Genomic DNA, 20,205 nt, shown 5'->3' on the forward strand with positions numbered 1-20,205 from the left:
GGTGTAATGTGTGTATCTACCTATCTCTGTGGTAGGGTGTAATGTGTGTATCTACCTATCTCTGTGGTAGGGTGTAATGTGTGTGTATCTACCTATCTCTGTGGTAGGGTGTAATGTGTGTGTATCTACCTATCTCTGTGGTAGGGTGTAATGTGTGTATCTACCTATCTCTGTGGTAGGGTGTAATGTGTGTGTATCTACCTATCTCTGTGGTAGTGTGTAATGTGTGTATCTACCTATCTCTGTGGTAGGGTGTAATGTGTGTATCTACCTATCTCTGTGGTAGGGTGTAATGTGTGTATCTACCTATCTCTGTGGTAGGGTGTAATGTGTGTATCTACCTATCTCTGTGGTAGGGTGTAATGTGTGTATCTACCTATCTCTGTGGTAGGGTGTAATGTGTGTATCTACCTATCTCTGTGGTAGGGTGTAATGTGTGTATCTACCTATCTCTGTGGTAGGGTGTAATGTGTGTATCTACCTATCTCTGTGGTAGGGTGTAATGTGTGTATCTACCTATCTCTGTGGTAGGGTGTAATGTGTGTATCTACCTATCTCTGTGGTAGGGTGTAATGTGTGTATCTACCTATCTCTGTGGTAGGGTGTAATGTGTGTATCTACCTATCTCTGTGGTAGGGTGTAATGTGTGTATCTACCTATCTCTGTGGTAGGGTGTAATGTGTGTATCTACCTATCTCTGTGGTAGGGTGTAATGTGTGTATCTACCTATCTCTGTGGTAGGGTGTAATGTGTGTATCTACCTATCTCTGTGGTAGGGTGTAATGTGTTGTATCTACCTATCTCTGTGGTAGGGTGTAATGTGTGTATCTACCTATCTCTGTGGTAGGGTGTAATGTGTGTATCTACCTATCTCTGTGGTAGGGTGTAATGTGTGTATCTACCTATCTCTGTGGTAGGGTGTAATGTGTGTATCTACCTATCTCTGTGGTAGGGTGTAATGTGTGTATCTACCTATCTCTGTGGTAGGGTGTAATGTGTGTATCTACCTATCTCTGTGGTAGGGTGTAATGTGTGTATCTACCTATCTCTGTGGTAGGGTGTAATGTGTGTATCTACCTATCTCTGTGGTAGGGTGTAATGTGTGTATCTACCTATCTCTGTGGTAGGGTGTAATGTGTGTATCTACCTATCTCTGTGGTAGGGTGTAATGTGTGTATCTACCTATCTCTGTGGTAGGGTGTAATGTGTGTATCTACCTATCTCTGTGGTAGGGTGTAATGTGTGTATCTACCTATCTCTGTGGTAGGGTGTAATGTGTGTATCTACCTATCTCTGTGGTAGGGTGTAATGTGTGTATCTACCTATCTCTGTGGTAGGGTGTAATGTGTGTATCTACCTATCTCTGTGGTAGGGTGTAATGTGTGTATCTACCTATCTCTGTGGTAGGGTGTAATGTGTGTATCTACCTATCTCTGTGGTAGGGTGTAATGTGTGTATCTACCTATCTCTGTGGTAGGGTGTAATGTGTGTATCTACCTATCTCTGTGGTAGGGTGTAATGTGTGTATCTACCTATCTCTGTGGTAGGGTGTAATGTGTGTGTATCTACCTATCTCTGTGGTAGGGTGTAATGTGTGTATCTACCTATCTCTGTGGTAGGGTGTAATGTGTGTATCTACCTATCTCTGTGGTAGGGTGTAATGTGTGTATCTACCTATCTCTGTGGTAGGGTGTAATGTGTGTATCTACCTATCTCTGTGGTAGGGTGTAATGTGTGTATCTACCTATCTCTGTGGTAGGGTGTAATGTGTGTATCTACCTATCTCTGTGGTAGGGTGTAATGTGTGTATCTACCTATCTCTGTGGTAGGGTGTAATGTGTGTATCTACCTATCTCTGTGGTAGGGTGTAATGTGTGTATCTACCTATCTCTGTGGTAGGGTGTAATGTGTGTATCTACCTATCTCTGTGGTAGGGTGTAATGTGTGTATCTACCTATCTCTGTGGTAGGGTGTAATGTGTGTATCTACCTATCTCTGTGGTAGGGTGTAATGTGTGTATCTACCTATCTCTGTGGTAGGGTGTAATGTGTGTATCTACCTATCTCTGTGGTAGGGTGTAATGTGTGTATCTACCTATCTCTGTGGTAGGGTGTAATGTGTGTATCTACCTATCTCTGTGGTAGGGTGTAATGTGTGTATCTACCTATCTCTGTGGTAGGGTGTAATGTGTGTATCTACCTATCTCTGTGGTAGGGTGTAATGTGTGTATCTACCTATCTCTGTGGTAGGGTGTAATGTGTGTATCTACCTATCTCTGTGGTAGGGTGTAATGTGTGTATCTACCTATCTCTGTGGTAGGGTGTAATGTGTGTATCTACCTATCTCTGTGGTAGGGTGTAATGTGTGTATCTACCTATCTCTGTGGTAGGGTGTAATGTGTGTATCTACCTATCTCTGTGGTAGGGTGTAATGTGTGTATCTACCTATCTCTGTGGTAGGGTGTAATGTGTGTATCTACCTATCTCTGTGGTAGGGTGTAATGTGTGTATCTACCTATCTCTGTGGTAGGGTGTAATGTGTGTATCTACCTATCTCTGTGGTAGGGTGTAATGTGTGTATCTACCTATCTCTGTGGTAGGGTGTAATGTGTGTATCTACCTATCTCTGTGGTAGGGTGTAATGTGTGTATCTACCTATCTCTGTGGTAGGGTGTAATGTGTGTATCTACCTATCTCTGTGGTAGGGTGTAATGTGTGTATCTACCTATCTCTGTGGTAGGGTGTAATGTGTGTATCTACCTATCTCTGTGGTAGGGTGTAATGTGTGTATCTACCTATCTCTGTGGTAGGGTGTAATGTGTGTATCTACCTATCTCTGTGGTAGGGTGTAATGTGTGTATCTACCTATCTCTGTGGTAGGGTGTAATGTGTGTATCTACCTATCTCTGTGGTAGGGTGTAATGTGTGTATCTACCTATCTCTGTGGTAGGGTGTAATGTGTGTATCTACCTATCTCTGTGGTAGGGTGTAATGTGTGTATCTACCTATCTCTGTGGTAGGGTGTAATGTGTGTATCTACCTATCTCTGTGGTAGGGTGTAATGTGTGTATCTACCTATCTCTGTGGTAGGGTGTAATGTGTGTATCTACCTATCTCTGTGGTAGGGTGTAATGTGTGTATCTACCTATCTCTGTGGTAGGGTGTAATGTGTGTATCTACCTATCTCTGTGGTAGGGTGTAATGTGTGTATCTACCTATCTCTGTGGTAGGGTGTAATGTGTGTATCTACCTATCTCTGTGGTAGGGTGTAATGTGTGTATCTACCTATCTCTGTGGTAGGGTGTAATGTGTGTATCTACCTATCTCTGTGGTAGGGTGTAATGTGTGTATCTACCTATCTCTGTGGTAGGGTGTAATGTGTGTATCTACCTATCTCTGTGGTAGGGTGTAATGTGTGTATCTACCTATCTCTGTGGTAGGGTGTAATGTGTGTATCTACCTATCTCTGTGGTAGGGTGTAATGTGTGTATCTACCTATCTCTGTGGTAGGGTGTAATGTGTGTATCTACCTATCTCTGTGGTAGGGTGTAATGTGTGTATCTACCTATCTCTGTGGTAGGGTGTAATGTGTGTATCTACCTATCTCTGTGGTAGGGTGTAATGTGTGTATCTACCTATCTCTGTGGTAGGGTGTAATGTGTGTATCTACCTATCTCTGTGGTAGGGTGTAATGTGTGTATCTACCTATCTCTGTGGTAGGGTGTAATGTGTGTATCTACCTATCTCTGTGGTAGGGTGTAATGTGTGTATCTACCTATCTCTGTGGTAGGGTGTAATGTGTGTATCTACCTATCTCTGTGGTAGGGTGTAATGTGTGTATCTACCTATCTCTGTGGTAGGGTGTAATGTGTGTATCTACCTATCTCTGTGGTAGGGTGTAATGTGTGTATCTACCTATCTCTGTGGTAGGGTGTAATGTGTGTATCTACCTATCTCTGTGGTAGGGTGTAATGTGTGTATCTACCTATCTCTGTGGTAGGGTGTAATGTGTGTATCTACCTATCTCTGTGGTAGGGTGTAATGTGTGTATCTACCTATCTCTGTGGTAGGGTGTAATGTGTGTATCTACCTATCTCTGTGGTAGGGTGTAATGTGTGTATCTACCTATCTCTGTGGTAGGGTGTAATGTGTGTATCTACCTATCTCTGTGGTAGGGTGTAATGTGTGTATCTACCTATCTCTGTGGTAGGGTGTAATGTGTGTATCTACCTATCTCTGTGGTAGGGTGTAATGTGTGTATCTACCTATCTCTGTGGTAGGGTGTAATGTGTGTATCTACCTATCTCTGTGGTAGGGTGTAATGTGTGTATCTACCTATCTCTGTGGTAGGGTGTAATGTGTGTATCTACCTATCTCTGTGGTAGGGTGTAATGTGTGTATCTACCTATCTCTGTGGTAGGGTGTAATGTGTGTATCTACCTATCTCTGTGGTAGGGTGTAATGTGTGTATCTACCTATCTCTGTGGTAGGGTGTAATGTGTGTATCTACCTATCTCTGTGGTAGGGTGTAATGTGTGTATCTACCTATCTCTGTGGTAGGGTGTAATGTGTGTATCTACCTATCTCTGTGGTAGGGTGTAATGTGTGTATCTACCTATCTCTGTGGTAGGGTGTAATGTGTGTATCTACCTATCTCTGTGGTAGGGTGTAATGTGTGTATCTACCTATCTCTGTGGTAGGGTGTAATGTGTGTATCTACCTATCTCTGTGGTAGGGTGTAATGTGTGTATCTACCTATCTCTGTGGTAGGGTGTAATGTGTGTATCTACCTATCTCTGTGGTAGGGTGTAATGTGTGTATCTACCTATCTCTGTGGTAGGGTGTAATGTGTGTATCTACCTATCTCTGTGGTAGGGTGTAATGTGTGTATCTACCTATCTCTGTGGTAGGGTGTAATGTGTGTATCTACCTATCTCTGTGGTAGGGTGTAATGTGTGTATCTACCTATCTCTGTGGTAGGGTGTAATGTGTGTATCTACCTATCTCTGTGGTAGGGTGTAATGTGTGTATCTACCTATCTCTGTGGTAGGGTGTAATGTGTGTATCTACCTATCTCTGTGGTAGGGTGTAATGTGTGTATCTACCTATCTCTGTGGTAGGGTGTAATGTGTGTATCTACCTATCTCTGTGGTAGGGTGTAATGTGTGTATCTACCTATCTCTGTGGTAGGGTGTAATGTGTGTATCTACCTATCTCTGTGGTAGGGTGTAATGTGTGTATCTACCTATCTCTGTGGTAGGGTGTAATGTGTGTATCTACCTATCTCTGTGGTAGGGTGTAATGTGTGTATCTACCTATCTCTGTGGTAGGGTGTAATGTGTGTATCTACCTATCTCTGTGGTAGGGTGTAATGTGTGTATCTACCTATCTCTGTGGTAGGGTGTAATGTGTGTATCTACCTATCTCTGTGGTAGGGTGTAATGTGTGTATCTACCTATCTCTGTGGTAGGGTGTAATGTGTGTATCTACCTATCTCTGTGGTAGGGTGTAATGTGTGTATCTACCTATCTCTGTGGTAGGGTGTAATGTGTGTATCTACCTATCTCTGTGGTAGGGTGTAATGTGTGTATCTACCTATCTCTGTGGTAGGGTGTAATGTGTGTATCTACCTATCTCTGTGGTAGGGTGTAATGTGTGTATCTACCTATCTCTGTGGTAGGGTGTAATGTGTGTATCTACCTATCTCTGTGGTAGGGTGTAATGTGTGTATCTACCTATCTCTGTGGTAGGGTGTAATGTGTGTATCTACCTATCTCTGTGGTAGGGTGTAATGTGTGTATCTACCTATCTCTGTGGTAGGGTGTAATGTGTGTATCTACCTATCTCTGTGGTAGGGTGTAATGTGTGTATCTACCTATCTCTGTGGTAGGGTGTAATGTGTGTATCTACCTATCTCTGTGGTAGGGTGTAATGTGTGTATCTACCTATCTCTGTGGTAGGGTGTAATGTGTGTATCTACCTATCTCTGTGGTAGGGTGTAATGTGTGTATCTACCTATCTCTGTGGTAGGGTGTAATGTGTGTGTATCTACCTATCTCTGTGGTAGGGTGTAATGTGTGTATCTACCTATCTCTGTGGTAGGGTGTAATGTGTGTATCTACCTATCTCTGTGGTAGGGTGTAATGTGTGTATCTACCTATCTCTGTGGTAGGGTGTAATGTGTGTATCTACCTATCTCTGTGGTAGGGTGTAATGTGTGTATCTACCTATCTCTGTGGTAGGGTGTAATGTGTGTATCTACCTATCTCTGTGGTAGGGTGTAATGTGTGTATCTACCTATCTCTGTGGTAGGGTGTAATGTGTGTATCTACCTATCTCTGTGGTAGGGTGTAATGTGTGTATCTACCTATCTCTGTGGTAGGGTGTAATGTGTGTGTATCTACCTATCTCTGTGGTAGGGTGTAATGTGTGTATCTACCTATCTCTGTGGTAGGGTGTAATGTGTGTATCTACCTATCTCTGTGGTAGGGTGTAATGTGTGTATCTACCTATCTCTGTGGTAGGGTGTAATGTGTGTATCTACCTATCTCTGTGGTAGGGTGTAATGTGTGTGATCTACCTATCTCTGTGGTAGGGTGTAATGTGTGTATCTACCTATCTCTGTGGTAGGGTGTAATGTGTGTATCTACCTATCTCTGTGGTAGGGTGTAATGTGTGTATCTACCTATCTCTGTGGTAGGGTGTAATGTGTGTATCTACCTATCTCTGTGGTAGGGTGTAATGTGTGTATCTACCTATCTCTGTGGTAGGGTGTAATGTGTGTATCTACCTATCTCTGTGGTAGGGTGTAATGTGTGTATCTACCTATCTCTGTGGTAGGGTGTAATGTGTGTATCTACCTATCTCTGTGGTAGGGTGTAATGTGTGTATCTACCTATCTCTGTGGTAGGGTGTAATGTGTGTATCTACCTATCTCTGTGGTAGGGTGTAATGTGTGTATCTACCTATCTCTGTGGTAGGGTGTAATGTGGTATGTGTGTATCTACCTATCTCTGTGGTAGGGTGTAATGTGTGTATCTACCTATCTCTGTGGTAGGGTGTAATGTGTGTATCTACCTATCTCTGTGGTAGGGTGTAATGTGTGTGTATCTACCTATCTCTGTGGTAGGGTGTAATGTGTGTATCTACCTATCTCTGTGGTAGGGTGTAATGTGTGTATCTACCTATCTCTGTGGTAGGGTGTAATGTGTGTGTATCTACCTATCTCTGTGGTAGGGTGTAATGTGTGTATCTACCTATCTCTGTGGTAGGGTGTAATGTGTGTATCTACCTATCTCTGTGGTAGGGTGTAATGTGTGTAATGTGTGTATCTACCTATCTCTGTGGTAGGGTGTAATGTGTGTATCTACCTATCTCTGTGGTAGGGTGTAATGTGTGTATCTACCTATCTCTGTGGTAGGGTGTAATGTGTGTGTATCTACCTATCTCTGTGGTAGGGTGTAATGTGTGTATCTACCTATCTCTGTGGTAGGGTGTAATGTGTGTATCTACCTATCTCTGTGGTAGGGTGTAATGTGTGTATCTACCTATCTCTGTGGTAGGGTGTAATGTGTGTGTATCTACCTATCTCTGTGGTAGGGTGTAATGTGTGTATCTACCTATCTCTGTGGTAGGGTGTAATGTGTGTATCTACCTATCTCTGTGGTAGGGTGTAATGTGTGTATCTACCTATCTCTGTGGTAGGGTGTAATGTGTGTATCTACCTATCTCTGTGGTAGGGTGTAATGTGTGTATCTACCTATCTCTGTGGTAGGGTGTAATGTGTGTATCTACCTATCTCTGTGGTAGGGTGTAATGTGTGTATCTACCTATCTCTGTGGTAGGGTGTAATGTGTGTATCTACCTATCTCTGTGGTAGGGTGTAATGTGTGTATCTACCTATCTCTGTGGTAGGGTGTAATGTGTGTATCTACCTATCTCTGTGGTAGGGTGTAATGTGTGTATCTACCTATCTCTGTGGTAGGGTGTAATGTGTGTATCTACCTATCTCTGTGGTAGGGTGTAATGTGTGTATCTACCTATCTCTGTGGTAGGGTGTAATGTGTGTATCTACCTATCTCTGTGGTAGGGTGTAATGTGTGTATCTACCTATCTCTGTGGTAGGGTGTAATGTGTGTATCTACCTATCTCTGTGGTAGGGTGTAATGTGTGTATCTACCTATCTCTGTGGTAGGGTGTAATGTGTGTATCTACCTATCTCTGTGGTAGGGTGTAATGTGTGTATCTACCTATCTCTGTGGTAGGGTGTAATGTGTGTATCTACCTATCTCTGTGGTAGGGTGTAATGTGTGTATCTACCTATCTCTGTGGTAGGGTGTAATGTGTGTATCTACCTATCTCTGTGGTAGGGTGTAATGTGTGTATCTACCTATCTCTGTGGTAGGGTGTAATGTGTGTATCTACCTATCTCTGTGGTAGGGTGTAATGTGTGTATCTACCTATCTCTGTGGTAGGGTGTAATGTGTGTATCTACCTATCTCTGTGGTAGGGTGTAATGTGTGTATCTACCTATCTCTGTGGTAGGGTGTAATGTGTGTATCTACCTATCTCTGTGGTAGGGTGTAATGTGTGTATCTACCTATCTCTGTGGTAGGGTGTAATGTGTGTATCTACCTATCTCTGTGGTAGGGTGTAATGTGTGTATCTACCTATCTCTGTGGTAGGGTGTAATGTGTGTATCTACCTATCTCTGTGGTAGGGTGTAATGTGTGTATCTACCTATCTCTGTGGTAGGGTGTAATGTGTGTATCTACCTATCTCTGTGGTAGGGTGTAATGTGTGTAATGTGTGTATCTACCTATCTCTGTGGTAGGGTGTAATGTGTGTATCTACCTATCTCTGTGGTAGGGTGTAATGTGTGTATCTACCTATCTCTGTGGTAGGGTGTAATGTGTGTATCTACCTATCTCTGTGGTAGGGTGTAATGTGTGTATCTACCTATCTCTGTGGTAGGGTGTAATGTGTGTAATGTGTGTATCTACCTATCTCTGTGGTAGGGTGTAATGTGTGTATCTACCTATCTCTGTGGTAGGGTGTAATGTGTGTATCTACCTATCTCTGTGGTAGGGTGTAATGTGTGTAATGTGTGTATCTACCTATCTCTGTGGTAGGGTGTAATGTGTGTATCTACCTATCTCTGTGGTAGGGTGTAATGTGTGTAATGTGTGTATCTACCTATCTCTGTGGTAGGGTGTAATGTGTGTATCTACCTATCTCTGTGGTAGGGTGTAATGTGTGTATCTACCTATCTCTGTGGTAGGGTGTAATGTGTGTATCTACCTATCTCTGTGGTAGGGTGTAATGTGTGTATCTACCTATCTCTGTGGTAGGGTGTAATGTGTGTAATGTGTGTATCTACCTATCTCTGTGGTAGGGTGTAATGTGTGTATCTACCTATCTCTGTGGTAGGGTGTAATGTGTGTATCTACCTATCTCTGTGGTAGGGTGTAATGTGTGTATCTACCTATCTCTGTGGTAGGGTGTAATGTGTGTATCTACCTATCTCTGTGGTAGGGTGTAATGTGTGTATCTACCTATCTCTGTGGTAGGGTGTAATGTGTGTATCTACCTATCTCTGTGGTAGGGTGTAATGTGTGTAATGTGTGTATCTACCTATCTCTGTGGTAGGGTGTAATGTGTGTATCTACCTATCTCTGTGGTAGGGTGTAATGTGTGTATCTACCTATCTCTGTGGTAGGGTGTAATGTGTGTATCTACCTATCTCTGTGGTAGGGTGTAATGTGTGTATCTACCTATCTCTGTGGTAGGGTGTAATGTGTGTATCTACCTATCTCTGTGGTAGGGTGTAATGTGTGTAATGTGTGTATCTACCTATCTCTGTGGTAGGGTGTAATGTGTGTATCTACCTATCTCTGTGGTAGGGTGTAATGTGTGTATCTACCTATCTCTGTGGTAGGGTGTAATGTGTGTAATGTGTGTATCTACCTATCTCTGTGGTAGGGTGTAATGTGTGTATCTACCTATCTCTGTGGTAGGGTGTAATGTGTGTATCTACCTATCTCTGTGGTAGGGTGTAATGTGTGTATCTACCTATCTCTGTGGTAGGGTGTAATGTGTGTATCTACCTATCTCTGTGGTAGGGTGTAATGTGTGTATCTACCTATCTCTGTGGTAGGGTGTAATGTGTGTATCTACCTATCTCTGTGGTAGGGTGTAATGTGTGTATCTACCTATCTCTGTGGTAGGGTGTAATGTGTGTAATGTGTGTATCTACCTATCTCTGTGGTAGGGTGTAATGTGTGTATCTACCTATCTCTGTGGTAGGGTGTAATGTGTGTATCTACCTATCTCTGTGGTAGGGTGTAATGTGTGTATCTACCTATCTCTGTGGTAGGGTGTAATGTGTGTATCTACCTATCTCTGTGGTAGGGTGTAATGTGTGTAATGTGTGTATCTACCTATCTCTGTGGTAGGGTGTAATGTGTGTATCTACCTATCTCTGTGGTAGGGTGTAATGTGTGTATGTCTACCTATCTCTGTGGTAGGGTGTAATGTGTGTGTATCTACCTATCTCTGTGGTAGGGTGTAATGTGTGTAATGTGTGTATCTACCTATCTCTGTGGTAGGGTGTAATGTGTGTAATGTGTGTATCTACCTATCTCTGTGGTAGGGTGTAATGTGTGTATCTACCTATCTCTGTGGTAGGGTGTAATGTGTGTATCTACCTATCTCTGTGGTAGGGTGTAATGTGTGTAATGTGTGTATCTACCTATCTCTGTGGTAGGGTGTAATGTGTGTATCTACCTATCTCTGTGGTAGGGTGTAATGTGTGTATCTACCTATCTCTGTGGTAGGGTGTAATGTGTGTAATGTGTGTATCTACCTATCTCTGTGGTAGGGTGTAATGTGGGTGTAATGTGTGTATCTACCTATCTCTGTGGTAGGGTGTAATGTGTGTAATGTGTGTATCTACCTATCTCTGTGGTAGGGTGTAATGTGTGTATCTACCTATCTCTGTGGTAGGGTGTAATGTGTGTATCTACCTATCTCTGTGGTAGGGTGTAATGTGTGTAATGTGTGTATCTACCTATCTCTGTGGTAGGGTGTAATGTGTGTAATGTGTGTATCTACCTATCTCTGTGGTAGGGTGTAATGTGTGTATCTACCTATCTCTGTGGTAGGGTGTAATGTGTGTATCTACCTATCTCTGTGGTAGGGTGTAATGTGTGTATCTACCTATCTCTGTGGTAGGGTGTAATGTGTGTAATGTGTGTATCTACCTATCTCTGTGGTAGGGTGTAATGTGTGTATCTACCTATCTCTGTGGTAGGGTGTAATGTGTGTATCTACCTATCTCTGTGGTAGGGTGTAATGTGTGTATCTACCTATCTCTGTGGTAGGGTGTAATGTGTGTATCTACCTATCTCTGTGGTAGGGTGTAATGTGTGTATCTACCTATCTCTGTGGTAGGGTGTAATGTGTGTATCTACCTATCTCTGTGGTAGGGTGTAATGTGTGTAATGTGTGTATCTACCTATCTCTGTGGTAGGGTGTAATGTGTGTGTATCTACCTATCTCTGTGGTAGGGTGTAATGTGTGTAATGTGTGTATCTACCTATCTCTGTGGTAGGGTGTAATGTGTGTAATGTGTGTATCTACCTATCTCTGTGGTAGGGTGTAATGTGTGTATCTACCTATCTCTGTGGTAGGGTGTAATGTGTGTATCTACCTATCTCTGTGGTAGGGTGTAATGTGTGTAATGTGTGTATCTACCTATCTCTGTGGTAGGGTGTAATGTGTGTATCTACCTATCTCTGTGGTAGGGTGTAATGTGTGTAATGTGTGTATCTACCTATCTCTGTGGTAGGGTGTAATGTGTGTATCTACCTATCTCTGTGGTAGGGTGTAATGTGTGTATCTACCTATCTCTGTGGTAGGGTGTAATGTGTGTATCTACCTATCTCTGTGGTAGGGTGTAATGTGTGTATCTACCTATCTCTGTGGTAGGGTGTAATGTGTGTATCTACCTATCTCTGTGGTAGGGTGTAATGTGTGTATCTACCTATCTCTGTGGTAGGGTGTAATGTGTGTAATGTGTGTATCTACCTATCTCTGTGGTAGGGTGTAATGTGTGTATCTACCTATCTCTGTGGTAGGGTGTAATGTGTGTATCTACCTATCTCTGTGGTAGGGTGTAATGTGTGTATCTACCTATCTCTGTGGTAGGGTGTAATGTGTGTATCTACCTATCTCTGTGGTAGGGTGTAATGTGTGTATCTACCTATCTCTGTGGTAGGGTGTAATGTGTGTATCTACCTATCTCTGTGGTAGGGTGTAATGTGTGTATCTACCTATCTCTGTGGTAGGGTGTAATGTGTGTATCTACCTATCTCTGTGGTAGGGTGTAATGTGTGTATCTACCTATCTCTGTGGTAGGGTGTAATGTGTGTATCTACCTATCTCTGTGGTAGGGTGTAATGTGTGTAATGTGTGTATCTACCTATCTCTGTGGTAGGGTGTAATGTGTGTATCTACCTATCTCTGTGGTAGGGTGTAATGTGTGTATCTACCTATCTCTGTGGTAGGGTGTAATGTGTGTATCTACCTATCTCTGTGGTAGGGTGTAATGTGTGTATCTACCTATCTCTGTGGTAGGGTGTAATGTGTGTAATGTGTGTATCTACCTATCTCTGTGGTAGGGTGTAATGTGTGTATCTACCTATCTCTGTGGTAGGGTGTAATGTGTGTAATGTGTGTATCTACCTATCTCTGTGGTAGGGTGTAATGTGTGTATCTACCTATCTCTGTGGTAGGGTGTAATGGGTGTAATGTGTGTATCTACCTATCTCTGTGGTAGGGTGTAATGTGTGTATCTACCTATCTCTGTGGTAGGGTGTAATGGGTGTAATGTGTGTATCTACCTATCTCTGTGGTAGGGTGTAATGTGTATATCTACCTATCTCTGTGGTAGGGTGTAATGTGTGTATCTACCTATCTCTGTGGTAGGGTGTAATGTGTGTATCTACCTATCTCTGTGGTAGGGTGTAATGTGTGTATCTACCTATCTCTGTGGTAGGGTGTAATGTGTGTATCTACCTATCTCTGTGGTAGGGTGTAATGTGTGTATCTACCTATCTCTGTGGTAGGGTGTAATGTGTGTATCTACCTATCTCTGTGGTAGGGTGTAATGTGTGTAATGTGTATATCTACCTATCTCTGTGGTAGGGTGTAATGTGTGTATCTACCTATCTCTGTGGTAGGGTGTAATGTGTGTATCTACCTATCTCTGTGGTAGGGTGTAATGTGTGTATCTACCTATCTCTGTGGTAGGGTGTAATGTGTGTATCTACCTATCTCTGTGGTAGGGTGTAATGTGTGTGTAATGTGTGTATCTACCTATCTCTGTGGTAGGGTGTAATGTGTGTATCTACCTATCTCTGTGGTAGGGTGTAATGTGTGTATCTACCTATCTCTGTGGTAGGGTGTAATGTGTGTATCTACCTATCTCTGTGGTAGGGTGTAATGTGTGTATCCACCTATCTCTGTGGTAGGGTGTAATGTGTGTATCTACCTATCTCTGTGGTAGGGTGTAATGTGTGTATCTACCTATCTCTGTGGTAGGGTGTAATGTGTGTAATGTGTGTATCTACCTATCTCTGTGGTAGGGTGTAATGTGTGTATCTACCTATCTCTGTGGTAGGGTGTAATGTGTGTATCTACCTATCTCTGTGGTAGGGTGTAATGTGTGTATCTACCTATCTCTGTGGTAGGGTGTAATGTGTATATCTACCTATCTCTGTGGTAGGGTGTAATGTGTGTATCTACCTATCTCTGTGGTAGGGTGTAATGTGTGTATCTACCTATCTCTGTGGTAGGGTGTAATGTGTGTATCTACCTATCTCTGTGGTAGGGTGTAATGTGTGTATCTACCTATCTCTGTGGTAGGGTGTAATGTGTGTATCTACCTATCTCTGTGGTAGGGTGTAATGTGTGTATCTACCTATCTCTGTGGTAGGGTGTAATGTGTGTAATGTGTATATCTACCTATCTCTGTGGTAGGGTGTAATGTGTGTATCTACCTATCTCTGTGGTAGGGTGTAATGTGTGTATCTACCTATCTCTGTGGTAGGGTGTAATGTGTGTATCTACCTATCTCTGTGGTAGGGTGTAATGTGTGTATCTACCTATCTCTGTGTTAGGGTGTAATGTGTGTATCTACCTATCTCTGTGGTAGGGTGTAATGTGTGTATCTACCTATCTCTGTGGTAGGGTATAATGTGTGTATCTACCTATCTCTGTGGTAGGGTGTAATGTGTGTATCTTGGCCCAGCCCAGAACGGCCACTCTCCGAACACACGCTGCCTTGTCCTTCAGTCCCACTGTAAGAGGCTGCTGCACATACTGTGATAGACCTGGGAGCCTGCAACACACACACACACATTACACACACACACACATATTACACACACACATATTACACACACACATATTACACACACACTTTACATATTACACACACACATATTACACACACACTTTACATATTACACACACACTTTACATATTACACACACACGTTACATATTACACACACACGTCACATATTACACACACACGTTACATATTACACACACACGTTACATATTACACACACACGTCACATATTACACACACACGTTACATATTACACACACACGTTACATATTACACACACACGTTACATATTACACACACACCTGAGGTTGCACATGTTCCGTAGGGCCAGGCTGCGGACCATGGGGTTGTGGTCTGAGCAGTCTTTCCTCAGGGTGTTTATGACCAGCAGAGACAGCTCAGGGTTCAGACTGGCATAGGAACACAGAAACACATACACCAGTTTCTTCTGGACAATATCCACCGTTGCACATGCCTTCACCATCTCACTGTACAAACCAGATACATCCTGTCCTTGAGACATCACTCTGGAAAACGTGAAAGGGAACAGGGGAGAGAAGAGTGAGATAGAAGGGGGAGAGAGAGAGATAGAAGGGGGAGAGAAAGACAGAGGGGTGAAGATAGAGAGGGGGAGGGGGAAAGAGAGATAGAGGGGGAGAGAGATGGGGGAGAGAGAGAGATGGGGGAGAGAGAGAGATGGGGAGAGAGAGATAGAGGGGGAGAAAGAGAGATGGGGAGAGAGAGAGAGATGGGGGAGAGAGAGATAGAGAGGGGGAGGGGGAGAGAGAGAGATAGAAGGGGGAGAGAGAGAGATAGAAGGGGGAGAGAGAGAGATAGAGGGGGAGAGAAAGACAGAGGGGTGAAGATAGAGAGGGGGAGGGGGAAAGAGAGATAGAGGGGGAGAGAGATGGGGGAGAGAGAGAGATGGGGGAGAGAGAGAGATGGGGAGAGAGAGATAGAGGGGGAGAAAGAGAGATGGGGTGAGAGAGAGAGATAGAGGGGGAGAGAGAGATAGAGGGGGAGAGAGAGATAGAGGGGGAGAGAGAGAAAGAGGGGGGGAGAGAGAGAGAGAGAGGGGGAGAGAGAGAGATGGGGAGAGAGAGAGAGATAGAGGGGGAGAGAGAGATAGAGGGGGAGAGAGAGATAGAGGGGGAGAGAGAGATAGAGGGGGAGAGAGAGATAGAGGGGGGAGAGAGAGAGAGGAGGGTGAAGATAGAGAGGGGGAGAGAGAGAGACAGACTTGTTAGTGTGTGTTTGTAGTCAGTGATAGTTGTGTATGTGTGTAGCATAGTTAGCGGTAACATTAGTTGTGTGTGTCGTCAGTGATAGTTGTGTATGTGTGTAGCATAGTTAGCGGTAACATTAGCTGTGTGTGTCGTCAGTGATAGTTGTGTATGTGTGTAGCATAGTTAGCGGTAACATTAGTTGCGTGTGTCGTCAGTGATAGTTGTGTAGCATAGTTAGCGGTAACATTAGCTGTGTGTGTCGTCAGTGATAGTTGTGTATGTGTGTAGCATAGTTAGCGGTAACATTAGTTGCGTGTGTCGTCAGTGATAGTTGTGTAGCATAGTTAGCGGTAACATTAGTTGTGTGTGTCGTCAGTGATAGTTGTGTATGTGTGTAGCATAGTTAGCGGTAACATTAGTTGTGTGTGTCGTCAGTGATAGTTGTGTACACCTGATGACTCTGTGGATGGTGTTTCTGTAGCGCAGGTGGTCAGCTTGGACGTTAGGGTTGGACAGAGCTCTCCTCAGCTCCCTCACTGTATGCTCTCCGCCCAGGTAAGGCATAGTAGCCTGGACAACAGAATAAGGTACAGGTATTAGCTACAGATTTTTTATTTATTTTTTTACCGTTATTTTACCAGGTAAGTTGACTGAGAACACGTTCTCATTTGCAGCAACGACCTGGGGAATAGTTACAGGGGAGAGGAGGGGGATGAATGAGCCAATTGTAAACTGGGGATTATTAGGTGACCATGATGGTTTGAGGGCCAGATTGGGAATTTAGCCAGGACACCGGGGTTAACACCCCTACTCTTACGATAAGTGCCATGGGATCTTTAATGACCTCAGAGAGTCAGGACACCCGTTTAACGTCCCATCCGAAAGACGGCACCCTACACAGGGCAGTGTCCCCAATCACTGCCCTGGGGCATTGGGATATTTTTTTTTAGACCAGAGGAAAGAGTGCCACCTACTGGCCCTCCAACACCACTTCCAGCAGCATCTGGTCTCCCATCCAGGGACTGACCAGGACCAACCCTGCTTAGCTTCAGAAGCAAGCCAGCAGTGGTATGTGGTATGCAGGGTGGTATGCTGCTGATGAGGCCAGTAGACTGTCTGACACACAGACACACGCTACTGAAAGGCTATTGATGTTACAACTATACAACTGCAACACACACAGAGAGACAGACACAGACAGGGGGGGTTTGATAGTTCTCTGGTTTCGAAGGCAGAGAGCCACAGCTATAACGGTTTACAGTTAGAGCAAGGCAACGTTGTTAGCTACAGTAGCTAGCGTTAGCTAACTTGGCACGGTGGATATTGTCCAGAATAAACTGGTGTTTGTGTTCCTAGCTAGCGTTAGCTACTTAGCATTACCATCCGTTCAGATATTAACGCTGCTTACGTTACATTGTGTTCGGATATTGTGACCTAAAACCACTTACCGTTTAGTCGTCACTTATGGATTATTTCAATGGGGGGGGAAATCGTTCAAATCGCTAGTTTGTTGACATCCGTGTAATACGTCCACCGGTATTCTGCCAGCAGCACAAATGATGACGTCACGGTCGTATGGAAATGAGGAAACCTTCAAAATACAAGCCCGCATTTCAAAACATTGCAACGTGGATAACTCATTCAAAAGCTATTGAATATTTATCAATGTTTACTTGTATTGTGACAACAAGAAAAGGCAGTAAGAAATTTTGGAAAACATTTAAAAAATACAATGTTGACAACTGGTATGTTGAAAATATTGGGCTGTAGATATAACTTTTCTACCGGTCTCATCTAAAGTGGGGTGTAGAATACTCAGTAGGGTCTTTAATAACCAAATATGGTTAATTTTGGAGGGGGACTGTGTCACAGGACCTGCTGCTGGCTGGGACACACTGTGGCTGTATCTCAATAGTCTACTAGCTGGGACACACTGTGGCTGTATCTCAATAGTCTGCTGGCTGGGACACACTGTGGCTGTATCTCAATAGTCTACTAGCTGGGACACACTGTGGCTGTATCTCAATAGTCTACTAGTTGGGACACACTGTGGCTGTATCTCAATAGTCTACTAGCTGGGACACACTGTGGCTGTATCTCAATAGTCTACTAGCTGGGACACACTGTGGCTGTATCTCAATAGTCTACTAGCTGGGACACACTGTGGCTGTATCTCAATAGTCTACTAGTTGGGACACACTGTGGCTGTATCTCAATAGTCTACTAGTTGGGACACACTGTGGCTGTATCTCAATAGTCTACTAGCTGGGACACACTGTGGCTGTATCTCAATAGTCTACTAGCTGGGACACACTGTGGCTGTATCTCAATAGTCTACTAGCTGGGACACACTGTGGCTGTATCTCAATAGTCTACTAGCTGGGACACACTGTGGCTGTATCTCAATAGTCTACTAGCTGGGACACACTGTGGCTGTATCTCAATAGTCTACTAGCTGGGACACACTGTGGCTGTATCTCAATAGTCTAGAGTACTAATCAAGTATGAATGCTTTCATGGATGTTTTGTATTTTATGATTCTGTTTTGACAGTCTACTGTTTTTGTTTGCATGAGCTGTTTTGAAACAAATTCCAATCAACTCTGTTGATATGGCAACCACGAGTGTTACACTTACGCCAGTTGGTGTGAATAAAATGTATTAGTTAACGTCTGTCTCCCATGTTTAATATCTGTTCATCACTTTATCCTTTAGTGATATTTTCAGTAATTGCTACTTTATTTTGGCTCTGAGATGATCAAGCCATACGTAAGAATAAAGTTATGAAATGATGCTCCTCTGACTCAACAAGTAATGATGCTATTGTTTGTATAACTTCGCCTTGCAAGATGGTATGGAATATTCATAGGAAATCTGGGAAACAGACAATACTGACTTTCTATACCAAATGGTCTCAACAAATGGGTTATGGGTTATGAAATGAAAGCAACATTTATCTACTGATTCACTGTCTTCAATGCCCTTAAGAGACACGGTCATCTCAGTGGGGACAGAGACAGGGTCATCTCAGTGGGGACAGAGGCAGGGTCATCTCAGTGGGGACAGAGACTGGGTCATCTCAGTGGGGACAGAGACAGGGTCATCTCAGTGGGGACAGAGACAGGGTCATCTCAGTCAGTGGGGACAGAGGCAGGGTCATCTCAGTGGGGACAGAGACAGGGTCATCTCAGTCAGTGGGGACAGAGACAGGGTCATCTCAGTCAGTGGGGACAGAGACAGGGTCATCTCAGTCAGTGGGGACAGAGACAGGGTCATCTCAGTGGGGACAGAGACAGGGTCATCTCAGTGGGGACAGAGACAGGGTCATCTCAGTGGGGACAGAGACAGGGTCATCTCAGTGGGGACAGAGACAGGGTCATCTCAGTGGGGACAGAGGCAGGGTCATCTCAGTCAGTGGGGACAGAGACAGGGTCATCTCAGTGGGGACAGAGACAGGGTCATCTCAGTGGGGACAGAGACAGGGTCATCTCAGTCAGTGGGGACAGAGACAGGGTCATCTCAGTCAGTGGGGACAGAGACAGGGTCATCTCAGTGGGGACAGAGACAGGGTCATCTCAGTCAGTGGGGACAGAGACAGGGTCATCTCAGTCAGTGGGGACAGAGACAGGGTCATCTCAGTCAGTGGGGACAGAGACAGGGTCATCTCAGTCAGTGGGGACAGACGCAGGGTCAGCTCAACATGTACTAAACCTTCCACCAGTCTAATGAACCGTTGTCTTTTTTTATTTGATTAGTCTTCAACAACAACAAAGAATTTAACAAAACCAAAAACAGCTAAGTTTCCCTGTATTAAGAACTACAGTTCCCAGAGTACACCTGATGTTACCAAGCTATCTGTGTCAAATCGTGCTTATTCTGATTGTGTTAAACCGATATCATCCAACTGTCCCCTGAGGTGAAAATCTAGAGCACCGTCCTCTTAGTCCTGAATAACTTAGTTGCATACATGTTCTTCATGTTTCCTGTGGTTGTTGGTTGTGTGGTGGAGCTTTGTGCCTGCAAATGTCCCATCCCCCACTAATCAAAATCCACGACCAGCTCTAGTTCGCGCTGGGCTCGACTGCTAATGCGCATGTACCAATGGGCTCCTGAGACCGGAACTAGCAAGATAATCAGCCCCGGACGACATCTGCGATGGTAATTAGATTACGTTGAAACAATGGTCGGACATCTTGGGAGGCAGTCTCTAGTTCTTATGCCGCGTTCAAAACAACTGGACACTCGAAAATCTCAGACTTGGGGAAATAAACAAAGCTCCGACTGGGAAAAATGGTTTTGAACTGTCACCCAACTCGGAATTCCACTTTGGGAACTCTGTCCTCTCTAGAGCTCCGACTTTCCGACCTGAAAATCACCGACGTCATTATTTGACTACGTATTTTTCAGAGTTCCCAGTTGTCATGAAAGCAGCATTCCATATTAAACTGAATATGGCAGAAAGCAGAGTATGGCATTAATCATGTAAACTCCTTACTCTGTTTATCTTAATCGGCGTAAGGTCATAATCGAAGTAAGCATACACCGATTAAAACATCTGGTTTTCTG

General features: G+C 43.8%; 1 protein-coding gene across 1 annotated transcript in view; it reads right to left on the reverse strand.

Annotated features, from left to right (window-relative positions):
* Positions 1–17,219, reverse strand: part of ap4b1 (adaptor related protein complex 4 subunit beta 1) — a 41,241-nt gene extending 24,022 nt beyond the window's left edge. The window contains exons 1-4 of the mRNA XM_055891117.1: positions 17,089–17,219; positions 16,092–16,210; positions 14,717–14,941; positions 14,270–14,400 (exon numbers count right to left, since the gene is read on the reverse strand). Coding sequence (XP_055747092.1) covers positions 14,270–14,400; positions 14,717–14,941; positions 16,092–16,204 — 469 coding nt within the window. The 5' untranslated portion in view covers positions 16,205–16,210; positions 17,089–17,219. The remainder of the gene's footprint in view (positions 1–14,269; positions 14,401–14,716; positions 14,942–16,091; positions 16,211–17,088) is intronic.
* Positions 17,220–20,205: the final 2,986 nt, after the last annotated feature.

This window comes from Salvelinus fontinalis, chromosome 31, assembly GCF_029448725.1.
Source record: "Salvelinus fontinalis isolate EN_2023a chromosome 31, ASM2944872v1, whole genome shotgun sequence".
NCBI classification, from domain to species: Eukaryota; Metazoa; Chordata; class Actinopteri; order Salmoniformes; family Salmonidae; genus Salvelinus; species Salvelinus fontinalis.